This window comes from Desmodus rotundus, chromosome 5 (genome assembly GCF_022682495.2).
Source record: "Desmodus rotundus isolate HL8 chromosome 5, HLdesRot8A.1, whole genome shotgun sequence".
NCBI classification, from domain to species: domain Eukaryota; kingdom Metazoa; phylum Chordata; class Mammalia; order Chiroptera; family Phyllostomidae; genus Desmodus; species Desmodus rotundus.
Window position 1 is genome coordinate 345,569 of NC_071391.1, and position 16,950 is coordinate 362,518.

At 62.7% G+C, this 16,950-nt stretch overlaps 1 protein-coding gene and 1 long non-coding RNA gene across 2 annotated transcripts; one reads left to right on the forward strand and one right to left on the reverse strand.

Moving 5' to 3' along the window:
• Positions 1–10: 10 nt before the first annotated feature.
• On the reverse strand, positions 11–9,509 carry LOC112317331 (uncharacterized). The gene is made up of 3 exons (XR_002976094.3): positions 9,162–9,509; positions 7,155–7,207; positions 11–969 (listed from the first exon to the last, which is right to left on the reverse strand). It is a non-coding gene; the product is annotated as an uncharacterized lncRNA (long non-coding RNA).
• Positions 7,948–16,795, forward strand: PKP3 (plakophilin 3). The gene is made up of 15 exons (XM_045183333.3): positions 7,948–8,111; positions 8,291–8,350; positions 9,549–9,738; positions 11,655–11,734; positions 11,866–12,497; positions 12,587–12,710; positions 13,442–13,646; positions 13,972–14,146; positions 14,561–14,678; positions 14,749–14,919; positions 14,997–15,182; positions 15,691–15,844; positions 15,990–16,182; positions 16,257–16,344; positions 16,532–16,795. Exons 1-15 carry the CDS (start codon positions 8,031–8,033, stop codon positions 16,565–16,567), a joined length of 2,493 nt encoding a protein of 830 aa, XP_045039268.2. The 5' UTR covers positions 7,948–8,030; the 3' UTR covers positions 16,568–16,795.
• Positions 16,796–16,950: the final 155 nt, after the last annotated feature.

Consider the following 16,950-nt stretch of genomic DNA (forward strand, 5'->3'; position numbering starts at 1 on the left):
GGCCATGCTGACCCCACCCTCCACCCCCAAGACCACGGTCCCCTGCCTGTCCTCTCCCTTTGAGCTTCTGCATTAGGCCCTGGAGGAGAAGGGCCCCGGACGGACACCGTCCTCACTGCCATGGCCCGTGGAGTTGTGTGGCCTCCCCACCTGCGAGCAAAGGACCTTTGCCACACACTTAGTCCCCCACACCTGAAGACTCGGCTGTCAACCCTGCCTCATCCTCCTCGGAGGTGGGGGCACTCGGCACCCTGGGAAGGGACTGACCTGTGACCAGGTGCGGGGTGTGTATCAAGTTAGGTTTGACTTTTGCTCATGGAGCCGGAAGTTCAAGGACAGGAGGGCACTGAAGAGTATTTGCCCAGAGGCTGGATGATGCCGAGGACCAGCTCTTCCGGGGCTCAGCCCCAGTTTCGGGCTGGGTTCCGGTCGTGGGAGGGAGCCCAGTGGTCCGCCTGGTGCTGGGTGCCCGCCTGCGTGAGGCAGGCACAGCTGCTGCCTAGTTGCACGAGCAGTGGCACTTCCGATCTTGTGGTTCTGAAGGTCAGGCGTCCTAAAGCCGCTGTCCACAGGGCTGCACTCCTGGGCCTTCAGGATGGAAGCTACTTCCTTCCTAGAGGCCACCTGGATTTCTGGGCTCAAGGGCTCTTCCTCTGTCTTCGGAGCCAGCACCTTCGCATCCCTGTCCCCCTCCGAGCCCTGCGCCCATCCTCACATCTTCTCCGACCCTGGCCCTCTACAGTCTCCCCTTCTCGGTCGACATCCTTTCCTCACTCACATCCACAGGGTCCCTTTTGCCATGCGAGGGGCCGTCGCAGGTCCCAGGGCTTACGATGCGGACCCTCGCTGCTGTCAGTCTGGACACCTGCTCACTCGCAGTCAGTGGGGAGACAGCCCATTGGCCCAAACAATCCTTTCGAGATTCACCCAAGTCGTGTCCTTAAGTCACACCTCACTCGGGTTCGTAACCTATAGACAGAGCAGCAGAGAGAATTTTGATAAAAGGAACCAGATAAACACCCCAGTCTAGCCCCAAGAACATTCTAGAGATGTCCCTGCTGGACTGGAAGGGACAGGGGGGAGGTGTTCAGCTCGGGCTGCTGGCTACAGCAGCCGGGTGTTTAGAAACGCTAAGTCACCTGCGATGAAGTTTGGGCTTCGTCGAAAGTCCTGCTGGCCCACAGGGTGGAGCACACAGCTAACCTGCCACCTGCCCACGCAGAAGCCCCCAGACGCCCCCAGCTGACACTGCCCACTGCTCCCTGCGTGTCTAACCCAGCCAGGCTGTCCGCACTTACAGACGCACAGCAAGGAAAGAACTAGCTCTGGACTTAAGAGTTCACACACTGCGGGGGCGGGGGCGGGGCGGGGGGGAGCAGACTTCAGTACATGGTGTTGGGGAACTGGACAGACACGTGCAAAAACAAAAAGGAAACCAGGCCACTTCGTTACACCACACACAAGGCTGAACTCGAAGCGGATTAAAGACTCCTACGTCAGACCGGAAACCGTACGGTTCCTGGAGTAAAACGGGCAGCGGAGCCTCCAGCTCCACTCCCAGCAGGTCTCTGTGGGATGTGTCTCCCAGGGCGAGGGGACAGCGCAAACAGTGAGACTGCATAGCACTCGAAAGGTCTGCGAGGGGAACCATCGACACGACAACAGGCCGCCGAACAGGCCAGCACGTCTGCCAGGGGCGCCCTGTAAGGGGCCACCATCCTAAATCACGAGACTCACACCTCCTCACACCGAAAAACCAAACCACCAGATTTAAAAATGGGCGGAGGCCCTGAACAGGCATTTCTCCCAAGAGGACATACAGATATCGAATAGGCATTTGAAAAAATGCTCAACATCACTAATCGTCAGAGAAACGCAAGTTAAAACCACAGTGAGCCCTGGCTAGTGTAGCTCAGAGGATTGAGCACCAGCCTGAAAACCAAAGGGTCACCAGTTCATATTCCTGGTCAGGGCGCAGGCCCCGGTTGTGGGCCAGGCCCCCACTAGGGGCCACTCAAGAGGCGACCACACATTGATGTTTCTCTCCCTCTCTCCCTCCCTTCCCCGCTCTCTGAAAATAAGTAAATAACATCTTAAAAAATGAAAAATATAAAATTTTAAAAGATAAGAAAGACATAAGCCACAGTCAGGAAAAGTACACCCATCAGAAAAACGATGACCTCAGGGAGCCTGAGAACGTTTCCGACAGAATTCCACGTCCTCTGGATCGCACAGACACCCTAATTCATTGCTCCGTGTAGACAACCATTGAATGGGCACCCACGGGGTGCGGGGCAAGGAGGACAAAGCAGACAAACCCCCTGCCCGCGCAGGACTGCCAGTCTCGAGCAGGGTGAGCAGGGGCAGGTGGCGAAGGAAGGCCGAGCTTGCTGGCTGGGCAACCACACGGCTCAAAAGTGAAACCGGAAAAGGGAGGGTGACTTTGAGAACGCTGCAGACGGTGGCCGGAGAAAGCCGGGTCCCAGAAAGTGACACCTGGGCTGAGGGCCACCAAGGGTGAAGAGGGGGAGGGGAGGCAGCCAAAGGTGACATCCGAGAACATTTTAGAAGTCAGAGACAAATGCCTGTGGTCCCTCCCTTTCCAGCCATGAGGGAGTCCTTGCTGGGCAGCCGGAGCCAAAGGGAGCCAAAGGTCTGCAGACTGGGAAGGAAGAAATACAACCGTTTGCAGACCACGTGCTGATCTATGTAGAAAATCCAAGAGAACGGGAAACGAGGAACCTGGAGCTCATCGGTCGTAGCTCCAGCGCAGGTGCCGAGCTAACACACGAGAGCCGTCCTCTTCCCGAGGACGGTTCTTCCCAGTGCGGTCCACAGATTCAACAGTCCAGCCAAGCCCCTGCACGCTATCTACAGCTGACCCTCGCGTTCACCCGGAGGCCAAGGCCCAGTTAGCTAACTCGGCGTCGAAGGAGAAGACCGAAGCTGGAAGTGGTCACTGCCCGACTTCAAGGCTGGCTGTCCAGCGGCAGGCGGCAGGACAGCGCGGTGCTGGTCGGAGAGTGGACACACAGGTCGGGGGACCAGGACAGAGGGCCCAGGACAGAGCCACGCAAATACGGTCACTGATCTTTGACAATGGAGCAAAAGCCATACAATGGAGAAAAGCAGTCTTTTCAACAAAGGGTGCCGGAACACACAGACCTAACATCCTCCACAAAGATTAATTCCAAACTGTGCTCTGGCTGGTGAGGCTCAGTGGATTGAGCACCAGCCTGTAAACCGAAAGGTTGCCGGTTCGATCCCCAGTCAGGGCACATGCCTGGGTTGCAGGCCAGCTCCCCATTGGGGGTCACCTGAGAGACAACCACACATGGATGTTTTTCTCCCCGTTTCTCCCTCCCTTCCCCTCTCTAAAAATAAATAAATAAAATCTTTTTAAAAAATTAATTCTAAATAAATCATAGACCCAAGTTTAAAACACAAAACCGAAAAATGCCTAGGCGATGACCTGTGAGAAAACCTGGGTGATCTTGAGTGTGGCGGTGACCCTTTTCTCCTTTATCTTTGGGGGTCGTCCGGGATTGGCGATGGCATTTTAGACGCAACGCCAAAGACACGATCCGAGAAACAACAGAAAAACTGGGTGTTATTAACGTTAAAAACTTAACCGTCAACAGAATAGGAAGACAAGCCACCAACGGGAAGAAAATATTTCCAAAGACACATCTGATAAAGGACTATCATCCAAAACATTATAAATACACTTAACAACAAGAAAATAAACAACCCAATTTAAAAGGAGCCAAAGACCTGAACAGACAAGACACCTCACGGAAGAAGAAGGCGGCAATGAGCACGTGAGAAGATGCTGCACGTCCTGTGTCGTCAGGGAAATGCACTGTAAAACAGGGAGGCTCCACGCACACCCTCGGGAACCACTCGCGTCCAGGGCGCGGACACCGGCAGGCGCTGGGGGACCCGCGCGGCAGGAAGCTCACCCGCTGTGGCTGGGAATGCAGGCGGGGCAGCCTCTGAGGGAGACGGCTTGGAGGTTTCTGACGGAACCGGACGCGCTCTCACCCTGCCACCCGGCCGTCGTGCCCCCCCCCCCGCCCCCCGCATTTACCCAGAGGGGCTGAACACCCACGTCCACACCCACACAAAAGCCTGCACACGGTGTTTACGGCAGCTTCTTCCTACCCGCACAACTGGGAAGGGACCAGACGCCCTTCAGGAGGTGAAGGATGGATAAGCTGTGGTCCATCCAGACGGTGGACTGTGAATTCAGGGCTGAAAGGAAATGAGCTACCAGGGCAGGCAAAGCGTGGAGGAAACAGAAATGCATGTTCCTGAGCGAGAGGAGCCAACCTGAAAAGGCGACAGAGGGTCCCCGATGCCACGTCCAGGACACCCTGGCAAAGGCAAAGGGTGGAGACATGAAAAGCTCAGCAGCTGCCGGGGTCGGGGAGGGGAGGGGTGAGCAGGTGAGCAGGCGACCTTTGCCCAAACCTATGGATTCTATGGCATAGAAACTGCAACACCGAGACTGAGCCCTCAGCGACGGCGGACTCTGGGTGGTGACGTGTGCCAGCAGAGGGCCGTCAGGTGGAAGAGATGCAGGCTCTGTCCGGGGCGTTGGTGACGGGGGAGGCTGAGCATGGAGGGGGGAGCAGGGCAATTCTGCCTCTTAACCCTGCTGTGAACCTGAACCTGCTCTAAGAAAATAAATAAAGTCTTCTTAAAAATCGATGCTAAAAACAAAGAAAATGGAAATTATCTGACAACACTTAGGAGCAAGATAGAAAAGAAAAATAAAACTTTCTTTTCTTTTTTAATTGTTGTTCAAGTACATTTGTCTCCATTTTCTCCCCACCACTCCCCCTGCCCCACCCAAACCCACCTCCCACCCTCGATCCTACTCCCCCAGAAAAATAAAAACATGACAGAGCTGAAGGCCACACACAAGAACGGCCGTTGCTGGAAACCGTGTCGGGAAGAGGAGACGGGTTTTGGGAAAGCACAGGAAACGCAGCGGGAGAGAGCAGCTGGAGGTGACACGTGAGAAGACAGCAGGGGTGGGACGCAGACCGGCCAGAAGATGAGAGGACAGGCAGAGGGGGCAGACAAGCAACACGGCAGAAGCAAGCATATCGGCATAAACACAGGCCAGAAAGCGCGGTGCGAAACGCTGACGCCAAAACGTGACCCTCAGCCACGCACCCAAGTCCTGGGCCCCAGAGGCGAAGACGCTGCGGGTGGCGGGCACGTGGGGCGTGGCTCACCGTGGATTAGGCAAGCTCTGGCTTCTCCTCCGTGGGAGACAGCAAATCACCGGCCGAGTCCTGAGGGGGGAAAGTACCAGCCCCAAATTATGCCCTGATGCCCTGCAAGCTAGAGGCTCCTGGCGTCCAGCAGCTGACCACCACGCCCCAGAGCAACGGTCTGCGATGGAGAGCAGTGTGGGGGAAGGGTTCACGGGGGCAAGGGTTTAAACCAGGACTAAAGCTAAACCACCATAAGACAGCGAGTGGTCCAAATCCCTTAGCCTGATGGAGGAGGTGGCCCAGGCCTAGCTGGGGGACCCTGGGGCAGGCGCTCTGCCAAGGCCTCCATGCCACCAGCCAGCACCGGCCCCCGAAACCACTCCTGTTGGGCTATCACTCAGGTGACATCTCTCTGCACCCCCAGCTTCTACTGTAACTTCTGGAAACTTATTTAGCCCCAAGGGGCCTCAGTTTCCCCGACTGGAACATGGAGGGGTCACAGCTTCACCTTCCTGAGGCCCTGTGAGGGTTGAGGACAGAGCGTGACAAACGTTCTCAGCACCCTGCCTGCTACACGGGCCGCCCTGAGGAAACGGCGCCCATGGCTCCCTCCTACTGATTCTCTCAGGACCAACGAGGCAGCATGGACTCGCTCTCCTCCAGGGACAGGGGACTCACTGCTGGGGAAGGGGAGGCAGCTGTCTATCCCCAAGCTCCCCACCCCGACCCTGCCCCCGCCAGTCTCCCCACTCAGTTTAACTCACCCCCCAGGGAGGAGACTGATGCTTTTTTTTGAGACACAAATCTAATCATCACGCCCCCTGCTGGAAGCACCAGGGGTTCCCGTGCTAGTCCTACCGTCCCCACCTGGCCGTGCCTCCAGCCTCCCTGGGCTGGGCAGGGTCCTCCAGTGCAAACAGGCTCCTCTCAGGGGCTCTGCCCAGAGAGCAGGGAAAGGGTCAGGGGCTGCGGCTGCCCTGCGGTCCCTACAGGCTTCGCCGCTGTGTGCTCACTGTCCTCGCCCACGTGACCCCCGCAGCCCCCAGCAGAAAGATGCAGCTGTCGAGGACGCACATGCCTGTCTCTGAGAAGCGCCAGGCAGCAAGAGGAGCTCAGAACAAGGGGCGGGCGATAGGTCAGGGGGTGAGAGTGTAGGTGAAAGGTGCCAACCCGACCCCTGGGGCCGCTGGGACCGGTATCCCTCAGGCATTTCCACGCCAAAGGCCAAAGCAGGGGGTGGGAGGTGCAGAGGCGGCCAGGTCTTGTGTTATCCTCCCAGGGTCACCGAGGGTTAGGAGAGGGGCCCAGGATGACAATCTAGGCAGGCTCCCTGGAGGGGGCGGGGGTGGACTGGCCTTGGAGGAGGAGCCCAGACCGCAGGAGTTGGGAAGATTTGCGAGCGAGCGAGCGTGGGCACGTCACCACGAAGCGCCCTGACGCCCTCGGCTGGAGCTGAGAGGCGGCAACTGCCGTGCCTCTGGGGGCCTCAGGAGCGCTGCGCCCACGCCTACGTAACTTCTCTGTGCGCCTGCTCACTCCTGAACTTTGTTCTGACTATTTTTCTGCTGTTAACGTCTTCCCATCTTCTGCTCCTAGTAACCCCTCCAGCCTCGGACCGCAGGGAGGTGGAAGGGGTTTCCCTCGATGTCCCTCCTCCACCTCCAGGTCACCAAGCCCACTCCAGGGGCCTTCCAGGGGCCTTCCTTCTGGTTCTCGGCCCTGAGGCCCCTCGTCCTGACCTGAAACCCTGTTCTCTGCCCCAGTTCCTTCTCCACGGTGTTTGTGGGTCCCCTCCCCACCCGTTCCACCAGGTCAGGTGAAGGGATGTAAATGCTGACCTGCCCTGCTCCGGCCTCCCTTGGGCAGGCTTCAGGCTCTTCCCAGCCCCAGCCGCCCACCCGCCCAGTAAGAGAGCTGCTTACTCACCATCAGAGGCTCCGGGGTTCCAGGGTCTCACCCAGATGACGCGCCAGAGGCACCTGGAGGGTTAAATGCGGGTTCCCAGGCTCCACCACGCAGCCCTTCTAAGCTCCCTGAGTAAACCCCCTCCATCACAGACCCACCTCCTCCAGGAAGCCCACCGGGAACCCTCCTGGTGCTCCCTCCCCTTGCACTGGGTCCTGGGGTAGGAGGACCGACAGGAAGCTGTCCAGGGGCAGGCTGGCCCTAGCCTGAGGTTGAGAGCAGGGGGAACAGGTCCAGGCCATGGCCGGGCCCACTGGCCCTGAGGCAATTAGGGAAAGTGAGCCCGGGATCCCAGGCTTTTTCTGGGACACCGAGTCACAGAGGCGCGAGGTCTGCACTGAGGAGGGGTCCACCTGTCAGAGAGGTGCATCCCAGCTTGGGGCGCCCACAGCTCTCCCTGCCAAGAGGAGAGGGGAAGCTTCACAGGACTGGCCCTGGGGATCTCAGAAGTTGTTGAAAATGGGGCCAGCCCCAGCCGGGTGCCTCCTCTCCCTCCTATGGCTGGGACCCCACCGAAGCCCCCTCTACCCAAGACCTCCCCAGGGCCGGTCGGATCCCTGCCTGTGGCCTGCGCCAGCTGGGTGCTGGACCCAGCCTCCGGGAGCCCAGGGGGACCCCAGTGAAGGGCGGGCCTGGCCCTGTCCAGGCGTGTGCCTCCAGGTGTGCCCTGCACCGCACAAACTTGTCTCCCGGGATTTTTCCACACAGAACATGTCTCCCAGGGAAGCAACCGGTCTGATGAGCTGGGTGTGCGGGCGTTCCCTCCCTGCCCTGCGGTGCCCCCACTGCTCTGTCCCGCAGTGAGGCGCCTCCCCGGACAAACTCACTGGGCCAGGGATGGAGCCCAGGACCCCTCCGCGGGCAGCAGCAGCTTCTGGGATGAACCACGAGCCTGGCAGTGTGTGGGCCACCAACAGGGTAGGTCTCCCACCCTGCACCACCTCCTCCAGCCCAGAGGCCCCACCCCAGCTTTACCTTGACCTTACCAGGGACCCCTAAACGCCCACACTGCCTCATAACCGCCCCCCCCACACTCTGCCCTCTGACCATCCCCGGCTCCCTCCTCCCCGCACTGACCCCCTCTTCCTCCCTGCCAGGCCACTGCCCCCAACACCATTCCCATCTGGAACCACGTCCCTGCCAGGACTGATTGCACAGTAAGGCAAATGTCTTTGGGATGGGGGGTGGGGGGTGACCACTGGGGAGAAAGGCGGGGGCCAGAGGCAGCCTCTGGGGGAGGGAGGCTTTGAGAGTGGCCCACAGGGCTTTGCGGGGGGCGGTGGGGGTAAGGGGACCACTCCGCATTACCACTCAATCTACCAGGGGCCTCTCCTGGACCCACACCAGGCCTACCGGGAGGCCTTGCAGCTGCTGCTCTGGCAGGGTGAGGGGCTCAGGGAGACCCCCGAGCCTCCTGTGCCCCCTCACTCCGACACCCAAGTCCTGGCTCACAGGGCTCCTGGGTTCTGCTCACCCAGTCCTGCCCAGCAGCTGGGAGAGGCTCCTCTGAGTCAGCCCCCCGGGGTGGCCCCGCCTGCGAGTCCCATCACAACCGTGACTCACATGCTGAGAATGGCTCCCTACCCGCATGGCCTGGGGGCCAGGGGCCTGGGAGGGGTGTCAGGGAGGCCCAGCCAGCCCTTGAGGCCTCTGCAGAGGTGTTGGGATGGGGGGAGCTGGTATCCCAGGCTTCCAGCGTCTGGGGACTGAGGGTTGTGCCCCAGGGAGTAAGCTACCTCGGTCTTGCAGCCGCCAAGGACTGCGACAAAGACTCTGTTCGGCCTCTTCCAGCCTAAGCCCTGTGTCCTCAGTCCTGACCCTTAGCACTGATCCCTGACTCCTAACAGTGACTCTTTGTTTTTTTTTTTAATGTTCGCCCCCACCCTCACCCCCAGGCCCACCTCTGCCTCCGGGTTGGGCCCCTGGAGCCACCTAGAGCACAGGAGGGCCTGGTTAGCTCCCTCTTACCCCCAGGGGCCTGGTGAGGCCTTCAGGGTCAGGGAGCAAATCTGCGCCCAGACCCCTGGCACGGGCTGACGGAGGAGGTGGCCAGGCCGGGACCTGGGCGCGCAGGGCCTGTTCTTCCACCCAAATTCCACCTTAAGCAGGCGGCGGCCCCTCCCTCCCACCTGGCCCAGGTGTCCCCGCCCCCAGCCGAGCTTTGGGCTGGGCGGGCGTCTCTCTCCGGGCCAGCCAGCGGGGAGGGAGGGAGGGAACTTCAGGGACAGGGCCGCTCAGGACGACACCCGAAGACAGTTCAGGCTGGAGGCGTCCACCGCGGCCCAGGCCAGGCGGCCCCGGCCCCGCGTGCCTGCCGCCATGCAGGACAGCAACTTCCTGTTGTCGGCCCTGCAGCCCGAGGCTGGCGTGTGCTCTCTGGCGCTGCCCTCAGACCTGCAGCTGGACCGCCGGGGTGCAGAGGGGCCGGAGGAGGCCGAGCGGCTGCGCGCCGCCCGGGTCCAGGAGCAGGTCCGCGCTCGCCTCCTGCAGCTGGGCCAGCAGCCGAGGCACAACGGGGCGGCTGAGCCCGATGGAGCAGCCAGAGGTAAGCAGAGGGTGGGTGCTGGGTGGCAGGGACGGTGGCGGCAGGCATGGGTGGCTTTGGCGGGTGTGGTGGTGCCAGGCCAGAGGCCTTGGTGAGGCCGGCTCCAGGCTTCAGCTCCCTGACTCACCAGGGCCCGCACTGAGTCACCCACCCCGCCCAAGAGGGTGTGGGAGAAGCTATGGGTGGGGCTCCCTACCACCCATCAGGGTGCAGGGGGTCTTCTTGGCCGGGCCTGCCTGCCCCTCAACCCTGAACCCCTGGGGAGCTGACGGGGTGGTTGGCACGTGGCAGGCCTGTCTCCGGGGGCACACCTGGCACATGTCCCGCCCCCATGACAGGCTCACACACGGTCCCTGAGACAGGCGGACAGGCACGTCAGTGCCAGGGAGACGGATGCCCCGGCTCCAGGGCCCCTCCCCACCCCCACGCCCCACAGGAACAGGCAGACAGAGATGTGAGGGCGGGTCTGGGGATCCTGGACGAGTGCCACCCGCCTGCCCGTCCGACCAGGGTCCCCTGCGGGATTGCAGGGGAGGCCCCACTGCAGTGACCCAGATCCTCTCTGTGACAACAGCTGCGGGTGGGAGCTCAGTGCCAGGCAGCCCGCCCTGTGCAGGAATCCTGGCTCCACTGTGTGCACACGTGTGTGTCAGTGTGCTTGTGAGTGCGCGCACCCTGTGTGAGTGTGAGTGCGGCATGACTTAATGCCATTTCTTTGCTCACGAAGCCACAGCAGCAGGGACCAGGGTTAGGGAGGCGAGCCTCCCAGGATGGCAGGGGCAGGGACCTTGGCCCACAGTGGCTCCTGTGAAGGTCAGCCAGCACAGGGGTCCCTGGGTCCTCCCCCACCCCCAGGCCTCGGCCTCCCTGATGGCCTGGGTGGCGCCCAGGGGTCATGGGGTGGAGGGTGGAGCAGAGAAGGGTTAATTATACCCACCCTGGCTGCCCTGCCAATTAGGGGCAGGAAGATTATAATTTGGGGTGGGGGTAAGGTCCCCAGGCTGAGCCTCACTAGCGTCAAAGGGTTAATAGCCCCTGCCTAGAAGCTTCATTAACCAGGGCAGGTCTGAGACAGAGGCCAGAGGGCAGGCAAGGCCCCTTGCCTTCACCCCAACCTGAGTCCTCTGTGGAGACAAACCATTCCCCACAGGTGTGGCCCCAGCTGGGACCCTGGCAGAGATGGACCCCCCTGGCAGCGCTCCCCTCCCCAGTCTGTCCCACCGCTCTGCCTTGGATGGTCCCCACCATCTGTCCGTCCACCCAGTTGTCTGCTCAGCACCTTTCCAGGCTCCCTCCTTCCAGCTTAGCGGCCCTGTCACCCCTCCAGTCTGTCTGTCCCTCCGCCCACCCATCCTCACCACAGCCCACCTCCCATCTCTCCACCCTCCGCCCACCCCACCCCATCCGTCCACCCACCACAGAGTCAGGCTGGCGCCAGGGCCCTCGGTTTGTGAGTGGCTGGGCAGCCCGGGTGTGGCTCTGCCAGGTGGGACAGGGGACCGCCCCTCAGGACAGACTGGTCCAGGGACACTGTCAGTGAGCAAAGCCTTGCCCTGTGTGACCACAGCACAGGACAGGCTCACAGGAGGTCACTGTGGCTTCCTGGAGGTGGGGCCCGGCACCGTGCCCTGGCAGAGATCGGAGTGCTGATGCAGGGGTCCCTGGCACGCTACCCAAGAGGCCGGAGGTCATCAGGCTGAGCACATCTGTCCCCCAGCACAGCTAGAGGAGACGGAGGCTGTGGCAGAGGGGCCACCAGGGCTGACCTCAGAGGAGACAGATGAGGCGATGGCAAGGACCAGGGCCAAGGCCCCTGCCCCCCACTCCCTGCCCTTGGTCCCAGGGTCCAGGGGACAGGCAGGACATCAGTGCTTTGCCGTCCGGCCCCGCCAAGCTCCCACTGTCCCTGTCTGCAGGCACGTCGTGGGGCCAGTACCACACTCTGCAGACAGGCTTCAGCTCCCGCTCGCAGGGCCAGAGTGGGGACAGCACCTCGGTGAGTGACGCCCACTCCAGCTGGAGAGTCGGGGCTCTGTGGTCCCAGGGGAACGGCTCCGGGGGAGGCTGTGGTCCCCAGGGTCAGGGAGAGCCCCGGCCCCACCTCACTGCCCCCTCTCCTGCCCACAGACCTTCCGGCCGCTCGCCAAGCCAGCTTACAGCCCGGCTGCCTGGTCCTCCCGCTCAGCGGTGGACCTGAGCTGTGGTCGGAGGCTGAGCTCCGCCCCCAACGGGGGCGGCGCCTATGGGGTCGCAGTGTATAGAGGAGCCCAGCCCGCCGCCCCCGTGAGCACCCGGCCCGTGTCCTTCCACGAGCGCGGGGGTGGCGGAGGCTGCCGGGTGGATTACGACACCTTGTCCTTACGCTCACTGCGGCTGGGGCCTGGAGGCCTGGACGACCACTGCAGCGTGGTGTCCGAGCAGCTCGAGCCCGCGGCCACCTCCGCCTACAGGGCCTTTGCCTACGAGCGCCAGGCCAGCTCCAGCTCGGGCCGGGCAGGCGGCCTAGACTGGCCCGAGGCTGCGGAGGGGCCGCCGCCCAGCAGGACTATCCGTGCCCCCGCTATGAGGACCCTGCAGCGATTCCAGAGCAGCCACCGCAGCCGCGTGGGGGCTGGGGCGGTGCCGGGGCCCATCCTGGAGCCCGTGGCCCGGGCACCCTCCGTTCGCAGCCTTAGCCTGGGCGATGGCGGCCACCTGCCGGACATGCGCGGGCTGGACAGCTACGGTGGTCAGCGCACTCTGCAGAGGCTCAGCAGCGGGTGAGCTTGGCCTGGCGTGGGGAGGGCGCTGCTGCCGCGGCCCCAGGCATCCCCAGGGTCAGCCTGACCCTTGGCCCCTGTCTCTGCAGCTTCAGTGACATCGACTTGCCGTCGGCAGTTAAGTACCTCATGGCCTCGGACCCGAACTTGCAGGTGCTGGGAGCAGCCTACATCCAACACAAGTGCTACAGCGACGCTGCGGCCAAGAAGCAGGTGACCGACCTGTGAACACCCCTGCTGACCCCAACTCTCACTGACCTCTGGCCCCTGACCACCCGCCCTATCCGCCAGCCGACTGGGCACACTTCACCCTACCCAGAGCCTCTTCAGCAGGAGGGAGCAGGAGGGAGTGCTATGCACACCTCCGCACACACCTGCACACCTCCACACACACCTGCACACTTCCACACACCCACACAACCTGCATACACCTTCACACCTCTGTGCACACCTCCGCATACACCTGCATACCTCCACACACCTGCACTCCCTGTATACACCTTCCCACCTCTGTGCACACCTCCGCACACACCTGCATACCTCCACACACCTGCACTCCCTGTATACACCTTCACACCTCTGTGCACACCTCCGCACACACCTGCATACCTCCACACACCTGCACTCCCTGTATACACCTTCCCACCTCTATGCACACCTCCGCACACACCTGCACACCCCTGTATACACCTTCACACCTCCGCACACACCTGCATACCTCCACACACCTGCACTCCCTGTATACACCTTCCCACCTCTGTGCACACCTCTGCACACACCTGCACACCCCGGTATACACCTTCATACCTCTGTGCACACCTCCACACACCTGCACATCCCTGTATACACCTTCACACTTCCGCACACACCCACACACCTCCGCACGCCTGCGCGCACCTACACAGTGCGCACGCTCGTGCCGACACGCATGCCTGTGCCTGCAGGCCCGCAGCCTCCAGGCTGTGCCCCGGCTGGTGAAGCTCTTCAACCACGCCAACCAGGAGGTGCAGCGCCACGCCACTGGTGCCATGCGCAACCTCATCTACGACAACGCGGAGAACAAGCTGGCCCTGGTGGAGGAGAACGGCATCTTCGAGCTGCTGCGGACGCTGCGCGAGCAGGACGACGAGCTGCGCAAGAACGTCACAGGTGCCTGTGCCGCCCCCGCCCGCGCTGCCTCTGGCCCCCCTGCCTGCTCTGTCTCTGCGCCCGCCCGCCCTGCCCCATCGCTTTCTTCGGTTCCCGTGACTGCCCTCGTGGCAGGTCTCCAGTGCCCAGGGCCGTGTCCCCAGGGGCTGCTGCAGCTCTGGGGCCCTGCAGGTCACACTCCAGCTGTCCCCAGTGGACTCTCAGCTGAGGCTCACCATGATAGGCGGGCCCTGGGGGAGGTTAGTAGCTTCCTCTCAGCATCCAAGGAAGAGTCAGAGGGATTGCCAGGCTGCCCTGACCGTGGCTTCGGCCCCACCTGCTGCAGGGATCCTGTGGAACTTGTCCTCCAGCGACCATCTGAAGGACCGCCTGGCCCGAGACACGCTGGAGCAGCTCACAGACCTGGTGCTGAGCCCCCTCTCAGGGGCAGGGGGTCCACCCCTCATCCAGCAGAATGCCTCCGAGTCTGAGATCTTCTACAACGCCACAGGCTTCCTCAGGTGCGCCGGGCAGTGGGCAGTGCTGGGCAGGGGGCAGCGGGCTGGGAGAGGCCAAGGCGGCAGCTGTAGGGCAGGAGCGGGAGCCCGGGATGCCTGATGCCAGGGCAGAGACGGCCAGGGAGCTGGGAGCAGACAGACCAAGCAGGGCTGGGATCTGACGCAGGAGGCTGCCAGGTGTGATGTCAGCAGACCCAGGTTTCACTAAGTCAGGGCTTGATCTGACCTTCATAGTCTCCTCTGGACGCTTCGAGGCTTGGACAGGATGGTCATGCAGTGGGACCTGGGCCAGTGGTGTCCCGGAGGGACCAGGGGCAGGAGGTGCCCGAAGGACCTTCAACCCTTGGGTTCAGGTCCCTGTGGGGGTGGGATCTTCCCAGGGTCCCCGGGGTGTCTCTGATCTGCCTCCATCCACAGGAACCTCAGCTCAGCCTCACAGGCCACTCGCCAGAAGATGCGGGAGTGCCACGGGCTGGTGGACGCCCTGGTCACCTATATCAACCATGCCCTGGACGTGGGCAAGTGTGAGGACAAGGTGAGGGGCAGCCAGTGCCGAGGGAGCTGGGGGGTGCCAGCCTGTTCTGACCACAGTCTGCCCACCGCAGAGTGTGGAGAATGCCGTGTGCGTGCTGAGGAACCTGTCCTACCGCCTGTATGACGAAATGCCACCGTCAGCCTTGCAGCGTCTCGAGGGCCGGGGCCGCAGGGACATGGCCGGGGCACCGCCCGGTGAGGTGGTGGGCTGCTTCACGCCGCAGAGCCGGCGGCTTCGAGAGGTGGGCTCAGGGCCTGGGTGGGCAGGGGCAGGGAGCCTGGCTTGACTCCAGCTGACCTTCCGCACCTTCCTGCCCAGTTGCCCCTCACCGCCGATGCACTGACCTTTGCCGAGGTGTCGAAGGACCCCAAGGGCCTCGAGTGGCTGTGGAGCCCCCAGATCGTGAGTCTGTACAACCGCCTCCTGCAGCGCTGTGAGCTCAACCGGCACACAACAGAGGCGGCCGCAGGGGCCCTGCAGAACATCACCGCCGGAGACCGCAGGGTGAGGGGGCCACAGAGCAAGTGCCCGGGCCGATGGGGCCCGCACCTGGCCACCTGCAGGGGACACCAGGGTGCACAGGGATGGGAGCCTGCTCTCCAGGAGTTTACAGTCTGTTGGGAGACGGACGGCAGACAAACACAAACTCGTGGATGGGCCAGAACACCAGAGAGAGAGAGGAAAGAAGGCAGGAGAGTGACAGCCTCAGAGCTGGGCAGGGGGACAAGAAAGAGGGGACGTCTGAGAGGCAGCAGGAGTGTGAGGCCAGCGTCCCAGATGGGACAGGCCTTGGGGCCGTGAGCTTTCGGGCTCGGCACCAGGTCTGAGCGGAGGTGCCTGGGAGGCCGGCACCGACGGGGGCCTGACTGGGGTCACGCTCTGTGAGGTCCTGGCTGGGGTGCACGCGGGGCGGGAGCCAGTCCTGCCTCAGTATCCCCACGAGGGAACTGTGAGGATGCAGGGGGGTGCCGGCACCTCCACCCGCTCTCACCAGCCCCTCCCCCACCTTCAGTGGGCAGGCGTGCTCAGCCGCCTGGCTCTGGAGCAGGAGCGCATCCTGAACCCGCTGCTGGACCGCGTCCGCACGGCCGACCACCACCAGCTGCGCTCGCTGACCGGCCTCATCCGGAACCTGTCCCGGAACGCCAGGAACAAGGACGAGATGTGTGAGTCAGCATGCGGTGTGGCCCTCGCCTGCCCGGAGGGCTCGCCCCTGGACCTGGGTCTGTGTTGCTGCCCAGCACGGCTGGCTTCTTGCCAGCTCCCTGGGGCTGGGGGTGGGGCCGACACTGACCGCCTGGCCTCCCTCAGCCACCAAGGTGGTGAGCCACCTGATCGAGAAGCTGCCGGGCAGCGTGGGCGAGAAGTGCCCCCCGGCCGACGTGCTGGTGAACATCATCGCCGTGCTCAACAACCTGGTGGTGGTCAGTCCCGTCGCGGCCCGAGACCTGCTGTACTTTGACGGGCTCCGCAAGCTGGTCTTCATCAAGAAGAAGCGCGACAGGTGAGGCCTCCCTGCCGCCCAGCCTGCCTTCTGGCTTTGCCTGCCCCCTGCTGACCCCTGTCCGCCCTCCCCAGCCCCGACAGTGAGAAGTCCTCGAGGGCAGCCTCCAGCCTCTTGGCCAATCTGTGGCAGTACAACAAGCTCCACCGGGACTTCCGGGCGGTACGTTCCAGCGGCAACCGCGGCAGGCTGGGCCACAGAGCTGGGGCCGGGAGTAGCACATGGGAGGACTTGCAGACCGGGTGGAGTCAGAGACCCAGGGAGAGGGGTCTACATCAGCACCCCGGGGAAGCGGAGGGTCACAGGGCAGCCTGCACCCCGTCACTCACCCCCTTGTCCCCAACTGCAGAAGGGTTATCGGAAGGAGGACTTCCTGGGCCCCTAGTCAAGGTCTTCCTGGAGGAGGAGGATGCAACGCAGCCCTGCCTCCAAGGGACGGGATCAGCTCCGCACTGCTTGCCGGCCCGCCTGGAGGAGAAGGCTGATGGCCCAGGGGCCGTTTGCTGCCCCCCACGTGCAACTTGGAAAGGCCTGGGCCACCAGGGTGGAGACGGGGTGGGGCGGGGTAGGGTGCTTCCGCAGGGCAGGGAGTGGGGCGGGGCTTGAGGCTGCTCTGGTGTGTGGGCCGGTGACCGTGGCAGAGGTGGGGCTGGGGGCCCAGCAGTGCCTCAGGACAGCCAGCACGGGGAGTAAATAAAGGTGGTCATGAAGCCAGCAGCCACAGTCCTGTGTGATTTTCAGCCGGTCTGATCCCTGGGTGCTCCAGTG